General features: G+C 45.3%; 1 protein-coding gene across 1 annotated transcript in view; it reads left to right on the top strand.

Annotated features, from left to right (window-relative positions):
- HYDIN (HYDIN, axonemal central pair apparatus protein) overlaps positions 1-10,602 on the top strand; it is a 351,593-nt gene that overhangs the window by 332,886 nt on the left and 8,105 nt on the right. Inside the window, exons 80-85 of the mRNA XM_023523662.1 lie at positions 1,606-1,764; positions 4,202-4,479; positions 5,630-5,849; positions 7,402-7,614; positions 8,489-8,652; positions 9,517-9,667. Coding sequence (XP_023379430.1) covers positions 1,606-1,764; positions 4,202-4,479; positions 5,630-5,849; positions 7,402-7,614; positions 8,489-8,652; positions 9,517-9,667 — 1,185 coding nt within the window. The remainder of the gene's footprint in view (positions 1-1,605; positions 1,765-4,201; positions 4,480-5,629; positions 5,850-7,401; positions 7,615-8,488; positions 8,653-9,516; positions 9,668-10,602) is intronic.

The following is a 10,602-nucleotide window of genomic DNA, read 5'->3' as shown; positions in this document are numbered from 1 at the left end:
GGGTGAATTGTCAAAGCAGACTCAAGTGAACCATAGATCTTACTCAGTACCAAACTTTACTATATCAAAGGACCCAAGCACTAGAGACACATTCTTGGAAAAGTTTAAAACTATCAGATGCAGGATCCCAAGCATGTCCTTCTTCTCCCACATTATGGCATATTTTGTTTTCAGATTTAATGGGCAAGATTTGTTTTAAGTAATGTATGCAGATATTTTTCAGTTATGGAGTATTTTTCCTTAACACCACAGTGATTAACGTTCTCCAGCCAGCCGCAGGTCCCAGGATTATATTTGATTGAGAACATTCCTTCTAACCATGTGCTCCTAATAGAAAAGGACTGGTCCAGCCCTGCTACAATCTCTTTCTCCTCGGCGACCGGTAAACATTTAAGGTGTCTGTCTGGTGGAAGCATTGCATTTAATAGGAGGTTTTAGAAGACCGAAGACCTCCCGAGATTCTCAGGAATGTATGGGACATTTCAGCAACCAAGAGAAAGTAAGAGGAGTGTATTTCTGGCATCCTTCCCATCAAGCCAGAGGAGCAACAGAACAATGCCATCTGGTGTGTCTGTGGCTAAGCCAGTGACAGGCTCTCCTCGGATGTCACTGATTCGTTCGTTCGATCATTCTTTCACCCCCTCGCTCAGCCCCATTGCATGTTAGGTACTTCAGGGAAATCCAGAGGTGACTTAAACATGTTCTCTGACTTCCAGGGGCCCACAGGCTGGTGCTGGAGACTGACTCTCTTTTTTAGACAAAATGAAAACATGTGAGCAAGATATAAAGATAGCTGGAGAGAACAGGTGCAGTTTAGTGACTGATCGAATGACAGTGACCAGTGGGTGTTGCTCACTGTGGGTCAGTGCCACTCTGGAGGCAAGGCCCAGCCTGACCTGCACCGATCCAGGCCAACACTTTGTTCGATGAGGATTTTGAAGAGTATTTACTTTTCCGCCTCTACTGCCATCCTTCTAGTTCAAATCACGGTCATCTCTCACACCTCAAGGCTTTCTCTCTTGCCTTCTTCCAGTCCATTTCCACAGAGGAGGGAGCTGAGCTCTCTCTCTCTCATGAAATACACGTTTGACTGGGGTGCTCCATGCTTCCTGCTCCTCCTAGAATAAAACCTGACCAACCCTCCAGACTTCATCTTCTCAGGTCTCCCTCACTCCCAGCCACAGGCCTTGACTGGGCCACTCCCTCTGGCTCAGGGCCTTGATGTCAGGGTCTCCACCCCCAGGGGTGCTCTGCAACCCCACACTCACCCTGACAAACTGACTAGGTCCTACCCTTCCTTTAGCTCTCAGTGTGAACATGCCTCCCTCAGGGGGGCCTCCGCAGACTCCCAGTCTAGCTCGGCCCCCAGTAATACGCTCTCCAGGTACCCTGAGCTTTTCCTTCACATCTTTTAACCCGGTTATAACGATGTAATTGTGTGGTAAGTTGTCTAGTGGGCATTTTATGCACATAAATGTTTACCGAGTGAGTAAATGCGGGACTCTGAAAGAGAGGGACCACCTTGGCTCACCAGGGTAGATGTGTCATGTTTATTTTTCCCATTAACTGATGAACCCTCCCTCCCTGCTCTTTTTTGTCGCCCAGATTTTAGTCCTAGATCCAGCCAATAGGATTGTGAAGTTAGGAGCCGTCTTGCCAGGACAGGTTGTGAAAAAAACAGTTTCCGTCATGAACAACAGCCAGGCCCCGCTCACATTTATCCAGTCGATCCTGTTCTCGGTCCCAGAACTCCAGGAACCCAAGGTTGGTACCTAGGGCTCCCAGTGGTACAGATGACTGCGCTAGCAGCACTAACAGCTCACGGGTCTCCCGCACCTTCCACTTTCTGAGAGCTCTCCATGTGCCGCCTCTGACCATCTTCACGGAAACAGAGCAGGGTTAGTGCTCTCATTCTCATTTTACGTGTAAGGATGCCAAGGCTTAGAGAAGCTACCCCCCTCTCTAAGGGCAACAGAGGGAAACAGAAAGAGATACGCTTCAGTGAATCTGGATTCTAATGACTAGACAGAGATTTCATTGTAGAAAATTTGAAAAATATGGAAAATCATAAAAAAAAAAAAAAAACATTTTGCCCATAATCTCATACCCAGAAATAATCACTTAACGTTTTGGTGCCCGTCTTTCCAGTGTTTTTCCTACACTTTTTTTACAGAAAAAAATTACAATGTTCATAGTGTTTTGAAACGTGCTTTAATCGTTTAGTAATATATTATAAACATGTTCCATGTCCTTCAATGTCATGTGTTCATTGCTACCTCCATTATGTAGCTAGACCTATTCCCTATTTCTGCTCATTTCAGGTGTTTCTAATGTTTTGTATTACAAACAACATTGTAATATCCACATAACCAAACTTTTGTGTGTGTCCGTGACTCCCTGCTTAAGACAGATTCCTAGGAGTGGGCTTGTTGCATTGAAAGGAAGAATATGTTTCCATACACGTCACCAGTCCGCTCCCTGAAAGGCTGTCTCCCTTTACACACCCGTCAGCTGTGTAAAAGAAGCGTGCTTGTTGCTAAAGCCACATCCTTGAGTTCCCTGGAGAGAGAAGCCATCAGTGCTGGCTGCCTGCTCCCCATCTTACAGTCATCAGTATCTGGATGGCCCTTTGAAATGAACCTAGAGTTTCACTCCGAGGGTGAACTTATCCACTACTTCATTCAATTCATTCTTACTCAGTAATATAAAGGAAATATAAAGGTGGAAATGCTGGAAATATAAAGGTGTATATTAGTCAGCTTGGGCTGCCATAACAAAATACCATAGACCAAGTGGCTTAAAGGGCAGACATTGATTTTCTCACAGTTCTGGAAGCCAGAAGCCTGAGATCTGAGAGCCAGCCTGGCGAGTTTCTGACGAGGACTCTCTCAGCTCGTAGATGCTCACACAGCAGAGAGTAAGCAAGACTGAGCTCTCTGGGGTCTCTTCGTGTAAGGGCACTAAGACCACCGCAGGGTCCCCTCTCAGGACCTCATCTACACCTAATTACCTCCCAAGGACCAGGAAGGGGCTGCTCGGAGGGAGGTTTGGGACCCTGGAAGACCCTACAGTGGAGAGAGAGGTCTGTCCTGAGTTTTACAGGGTGAAGAGGTATCTCCCAGGCAGGCAGGTTGGAGAGGGTGCTCTGGCAGGCAAAGGTATATAGGATGGAAAGAGTCAGTGCTTTTGGAAACCTCGATGTGATTCAGTGTGGCAGGAGTTCTGCGGATCACCTGGGGATGCAGGATACAGAAAAACTGGCTGTAAGAGGCCAGCCAAAGCAAGAGACCTAGTGGGCACCTCAGCCCAGGACCCCACATTGCCCACTTTGCCACCCAGAGTAAGAGAGCAAACTTGTTACTTCCCTTTCCTCACTAATCCAAATTAAAGTCCTTGGTTCCCGTGGGTCGGGGCCCCTAACTCTCTGGCTGTACCCATTCTGCTTCTTCGGGTGATCAGACTCAAGCTGCCAGAGTGACGTGCTGACACCATCGCCCTGGGATTGGTTTCCAGCATCACTGTGTGTGGGACTCTCTAGGATCACTCTCCTATGGCAGCTTCTCAGCCTGTATCTAACTCCCTGCTGCCTCAGGCCCCTTGCTGGTGCGTGCTCAGCGCTCTGTACCAAAGGGAGCTCAAGGGCGAAAAGGGGTTTGGCTTCCTTAGAGCTGATTTTGACTTGCTTTTTACCAGAACAAAGGAGGAAGAGAAGACCATACAAATTCAAATTTTAGAATACACCAGTCATCTAGGGCATTTTTGAAAAGGCAGGTTCCAGGATCCCCCAAGGACACTGATCCAGTCAACCTGGGGTAGGACCCAGGAATCTGCATTGTAAGAAGCACACTGGGAAGTGTGATGCAGGTCGCCTAGGGAGCACTCCCCAGAAAATCACTAGAGCACCAAGTTTTTCTATTTCATCTTGCTATTTCCTCCACCAGAGAGTAGAAATTATTTGCAAGGAGCTGGAAAAAGAATTAACCTTTATTGAATGCCTATTATGTGCCACACATTTTACACAGATGATCAGAATCTAAGTTACAGGGACTTTCAATAACTTATCAAAGATGACGCAGCTGGTAAGGGAGAGAAGTGAGATTTGACCCCTGGGCTGTTACAGCCCCAGCGGTAAGATCTCCAGGAATGGTGGCCTCAGAAGCCCCGCTGTCCTCAGCTGTTAAGTCCTTATCATTCTGTCCAGGTCATCACCTTGACACCATCCCATAGCATCACTCTGAAGCCCAAAGAAGTCTGTAAGCTGGAGGTCATCTTCGCCCCGAAGAAGCGCATACCTCCCTTCTCCGAGGAAGTGTTCATGGAAAGCATGGGGCTTCTGCGCCCCCTCTTCCTCCTCAGCGGCTGCTGCCAGGCCCTGGAGATCTCCCTGGACCAGGAGCATCTTCCCTTTGGACCAGTCATATGTCAGACACAAGCCACACGTCGCATCCTTATGTTGAACACGGGCGACGTGGGTGCAAGGTAGGAGCGGAAGCTGAGAGCTCTGACCCTGGATTTGAATTAGACGTTTGTTTTACAAGTGTGGCCACCTTTTCTTTCCCCTCCCTTCACATCTCCTCCCTTCCCTGAAAATGTGACAGCAATGGCCTGTCCGCAGTGATGGCTACTGCCATGATTACTAAGAGTAATATGACAGATAACATTTGCTTAGTACCTGTCATAAGCTCTTTACATGGCTCATCTCATTTAATCCCAACAATTCTTTGAGACTGACACTATGAGTGATCCATTTTACAGATGAGAAAACTGAGATAAAAGAGATTAAGTAACTTTTCCAAAATCCTGCATTTAGCAAGAACTTAAAATGCACAGGCGCAATGCTAAGCATTCGCACAAAAGATCCCATTTGATTATTCCAGGACCCTCTAAGGTAAGTACTGTATTGTCCCTATTTCACAGATGAAGTTGAAGCTCAAAATGGTCAGGTGACTTGCCCGAGGCCACACAGCCAGAAAGTGACAAAGATGGGATTGGAACCCAGGTATACCTGTGGCAACTCTCCTTTCAGTCTCTGGCCTCATGCCACCTTAGCTATGCAGGCTGCACGGCACACATCTGCAGGGGGCAGCGTGGCAGCCCTGGCACTGGAAACACTGGCTGCATCGTTCACCCTCTTATCTCTTGCCTGGATTGAGCGCCAGACCACATTGGGATGACCACACAGGATCCCAGTGCCATCAAGAGCAGGTGTAACTCTCACATGAAGGGACTGCCTCCACCCTGCCGGACCTGCAGGCAGTCTCAGGAGGGTTCTAGTCCTAGCTCAGCTACTTGCTGGCTGTGCGACCTTGGGTATACATGTGTACGCATGTTCATGTGCATGCTCCCCGATGTGTCACTCTGGGCAATAAGATAAGATGCAGCCACTTCCCTCCTTGATCAGCTCTGAGGGGGAGCCGAGTCATCTTACCCAGGAGTGAAGTGACCTTGTCCTTGTGCGCGCCTGCCTCTGCTTTACCTGACAATCTTTCTTCTCCCCAGTCTCATGGAGTATATAAAGGGGTGAGCCTCCAAGCTAAAAGCCCAGGCAAAGTCTCGTTCTCAGCAGCATTGAGGATACCCTCAGGATACTAGTAAACTGTTTTCTTTATCTTCTTTTGTCTTGGAAAAGGTTTAAATGGGATGTCAGAAAATTTAGGCCTCATTTCTCCATCAGCCCGGAAGAAGGCTATATCACTGCAGGCATGGAGGTTTCTCTTGAAGTGATCTATCATCCCACCGAGGTGGGCAAGGAGAGTCTCTACAAAAATTTGCTCTGCTTCATCCAGGGAGGCAGTCCTCTGAGCCTCACCCTGTCTGGAGTCTGTGTGGGACCACCTGCAGTAAAAGAGGTCAGTAAGAGCTGCTCACACATGGGCCAGTGGCCAAAATGGGCCTAGCAAGCCCCACAAGTGAACTCAGCCAGGCCTTCCGGGTGGCTCTGTTCAAACTGCCCTTGCTGCCCACGTCAAACATTCAGACCTGCCCCTCCCCACACAGGGCCTTTGCACATGCTATTCCCAGGTCTGGAATATTCATTTTCCCCTCTTTATCTAGTTAATTCCTGTTCATTCTTCAGCTCTCAACTCCAGCATCACATTCTCAGGGAAGCTCACATTGACATCTCTGGTTAGCTCAAATACTGTTATAAGCTGTGAGTGAAGGGTGAACACCTTTACTACATTGTTGTTTTTTTAATGGCCTTGGGCTAACCTCCTGCTAGCTCTGTGTTCCTAGAAACCTAACAATGCACTGTCAGCTGTGTTCCTGGCAACCTGCTTATGGTAAGAATGATCCCTGATCTCCATCTCTATACTTTTGTTATGTCAAGAATGTATATAAATGGAATCGTACAGCATGCTATGAACACGTACACACATGAGCATGAACATATGCTTTCCTTTTCTTGGGTAAATACCTAGGAGTGGAATGGCCAGGTCACAGGGTAGGTATATATTCACCTTCTTAAGAACCTACCAAACTGTTTTCCAGAGTGGTTGGGCCATCTTACATTCCCACCAGCAACATCTGACATTTCTACTTGCATCACACCCTTACCAACTCTTGATACAGTTCGTTTCTTTTTTTTATTGTAGGCATTCTAATAGGTGTGTAGTGATACATCATTGTGATTTTTAATTTACATTTCCCTAATGCCTAATGATGTTGAGAATCTTTTCATGCACTTATTTGCCATCCATATGTATCTGTTCAAATCTATTTTTAGTTGGGTTGTTTGTTTTCTCATTATTGAGTTTTGAGAACTTTTTATATATTCAAGACACAAGTTTTATATTTAGATCTTTAATCTGTTTAGAGTTTTATATGTAATACAAGATATGGATTAAAATTCATTTTATTTTAGTTTTTTGTATATGGATATCCAGTTGTTCTAGCACCATTTGTTGAAAAGATTATCCTTTCTCCATTGAATTGCCTTTGTAATTTGGTCAAAAACTAATTAATCATACATGTGTAAGTCTATTGTGTAGGTCTATTCTTGTCCACTGATCTACTTGACTCTCTTTACACCAATACTACATTGTTCCACATTCAGTGGCCTGTTCTCACCCATCATAGTTGAGCTGTTGGTAGCATCTGACACTTTGAACAAGTACTTCCTCACATGGCTTCCAGGAGACTACCTTCCCCTGGTTCTCCTCCTGCTTGATTAGCTGTTCCTTCTCATCCCCTCTTCCGATTCTTCTTAACACTGGAGTATGCCAGTCAGGAATTAATCCTTAAATCCCTTCTCTTTTCTAAATACATTTACTTCTTGAAAATCTCATCCAGTTTCTTAGCCTTAAAAAAGCATTGCTACACTGACAAGTCCCAAATATGTATCTCCAGCCTGAATCTTGCCTTGAACTACAGATTTATAAATTCCATTTCCTGTTCTTCCAGGTGGTAAATTTCACCTGCCAGGTACGCTCCAAACACACGCAGACCATCCTGCTTTCAAACCGCACCAACCAGACCTGGCATCTGCACCCCATTTTTGAGGGTGAGCACTGGGAGGGGCCCGAGTTCATCACTCTGGAGCCCCATCAGCAAAACAAGCCCTATGAGATTACCTACAGGCCTCGCACCATGAACTTGGAGAACCGCAAGCATCAGGTAGGCTGAGCCTCTCGCTTCTGCCCCCATCCTCCCCTCCCCCCATCAGTTTTCTGGCAAGACTGGAGGGAGGAGTTGTGTGAGAGAGGTTAGGAAACAGAGTTTGGTAGTTCAGAGAATGTTAGAACAAGAGGGGACCCCACAAATCATGTCGGAACAATGGGGAATCATGCAGATTATCGAGTCCAAAGCTTCCCTTCTGGTACATATGTTTTCATGTATAGGGGATTCTCTTGGAACCAGAGGCTAAGTTCTGAAACAGAGTCCTGGACTAAGCATTAAGCAATTAATATTTAGCTTAATTGCACAAATAATATCAGAGTGACTGCAATAAAAATCAAAAAAGAAGCCACAGTCTTTCACTATATGTTCTCGTATCTTCATTACCAATCCTTACTCAGATACAGCCTTGGCTGCCATCATAGCATGCCCAATTTTTCATTGTTTATTTTCACTTTATATTACATCATGAGACATTTTCTATTTAACTAGGTAGTCTTCATGATAATTATTTATAATTATTGCCTAATATTTCATTGAATGAGAGTTCCATAATTTATTTAACATTCCCCAGTTGTTATATGTTTAAGTTATCTCCAAATTTTCTTATAAATGGTTCTAATATATATGTGTACGTATGTCTGTAACTTTTTCCTCTGGATGGATTTTTCTTCAGTAAGTTCCCTTGGGTTTGATTCCTGGTTCAAATACATATGAACATTTTTATGACTTTGAAACATATTACCAAGCTGCTTTCCACAAAGTGTTATGCTCATTTGAAGAGCCTCCATTAATCCTGTGTCACTACCATGCCTGAGAGGTACTAATAAAGGACCCTCTGTGTCATTCTGATGGCGTTTCTTCCTCTCCTTAGGGCACCCTCTTCTTCCCGCTCCCAGATGGGACTGGCTGGCTGTATGCACTGCATGGGACTTCTGAGCTCCCAAAAGCCGTGGCCAATATCTACCGTGAAGTGCCATGTAAGACACCCTACACTGAGCTCCTGCCAATCACCAACTGGCTAAACAAGCCCCAGAGGTGAGGGAGTGGGGCAAGGGTTTGGGGTGGGAAAAACAGAGAGAGGATTTTCTCTGTCTAGCCTGGCCCTTCCCCTGGTCAAGGCCCCTAAAGGACATTAGCTAAAAGAGTCAAAATTCTCTGATGTAGCCAGGCATTTCCTGAACTCTAACCCCCAGATTCTCCTGTTCAGTGTGATCTATGAATGGCTGATTACTTATAAATCTCCTGGAACAGTGCCTGGCACAAAATAAGTCCTCAATAAATGATAGCTGTTATTAACGATTATCAAAACAATAATCATGTGGTTATTATTGAGTGCTCTATCTTATCATCTAAACCACTGGCCAGAGATGGATATCTGTTGGATCTTGTACTTGCAGTGGGAGTAGAGTAGAATGCAAAGGACTAGAGGAGCTTGAGGCCAACCAGCTTAGTCCTCTTCTTTTACAGTGAAGGAGTCAAAGGCTACAAGAAGACCACCTGCTTAGCACTGTGAAAAAAGGCCCAGACCTAAGTCTGAATCCTAGTTCTGCTGATAACTCGCCATGTTACAGGAGCATATTACCTCCCTTCCCTTGGCCTCATTCCTCATGAGTAAAATAGAGGTAGTAATGATACGTACCTCCTACAGACATTACGGGGATTAAATGCCTATAACACATACAGAGCACTGATTGGGTACCTGGCCCATAACAAGTGGTCAGTAAATGGTAGTTACTCTTCTTGTTGGTGGCAGAGTGAAGACTAGAATCCTGGACCTATGTGTTTTTCATAAAATCAAGAGTAGAGATAGCACCTTTCCTTCTTTCCTTTGGGCAGATGTCTCATTTTCTCCATTCTCTATTCTCTATTGTCTCTTCCTGTTCTCCTGTGTTCCCCCAGATTCCGAGCCATTGTGGAAATGCTAAAACCAGAGAGGCCAGACCTTAGTGTCACCTTAAAGGGCCTTGATTATATTGACGTGTTGTCTGGCTCCAAGAAAGACTACAAGCTGAACTTCTTTTCCCACAAGGAAGGACTATACAGTGCAAAGGTATCCATGTATCAAAGGCATGACCCTGGGACCCTGGAGATTTGACCCTGAGGTCGGTCCTGGTGTTAGGGAGTGCAGCTGTTCTCCACAGCCAGCCTGTCCTTATCCTGTTGGGCTGATCTGGCAAAGGCATTCAGGATTCCCAGCCTCTTTAAGACGAGACTAGATTGCAAGGCCAACCTGCCATCATGTAGGCCCATGCCAAGCCTCCACAGCAGAAGAATCATGAAAATCCCTGCACCGTAGGAAACACTGGACCAGCAAATATGAGACCACAATAATAACAGAATATCCCATTTTTTGAGTGCTTAGAGAGTATCCAGCATTGTGCTAAGCACTCAACACACACAGTAATGTCAGAGCCAGGATTCAACTCAGAGCCATCGACTCCAAGACACCAAAGGGCCTTTCACACATGAGCTGTTTGTTCTAATGAGTTCAATAAGTATCTCTTGAACATATATGCCATATACTATGGACTGGTAACACAGCAACAATCAAAAATAGGGACAATCCCTGTTCTCATGGAGCAAACAGTCCAGTGAAGGGAGATGGATATTAATCAAATAATTGAACTGTGCATGTATAATTACAAAATAAGATAAGTGCTTTGAAGAAAAGGAGCATACATGGATCAGTAGCTCACAGCAGAGGTCAGGGCTGAAGACTATATCTGGGAATTACCCACTTACCAATGGTATTTAAAACTACAATAAGAGAATGGAATTACCTAGGGAAAGATTTTAAAGTGGAAAAAAAAAAAAAGAATCTAGGAACATATATCCCCCTCCAGAATAGATACTGGCAAAATCCACCCAGCAGCATGTCATCTCCTCTCCGACAATCACTGAGCTTGTCGGCTCCACTTAGATCACATCCACAAACAGGCTAACAGAGAACCTTCAAACCAAGGAGTCACAAAACACCTGAAGCGA

This window comes from Pteropus vampyrus, unplaced genomic scaffold (genome assembly GCF_000151845.1).
Source record: "Pteropus vampyrus isolate Shadow unplaced genomic scaffold, Pvam_2.0 Scaffold399, whole genome shotgun sequence".
In the NCBI taxonomy this organism is placed as follows: domain Eukaryota; kingdom Metazoa; phylum Chordata; class Mammalia; order Chiroptera; family Pteropodidae; genus Pteropus; species Pteropus vampyrus.
The sequence above is the reverse complement of the archived record's forward strand: the minus strand, read 5'-3'. Positions and strand labels throughout refer to the sequence as shown.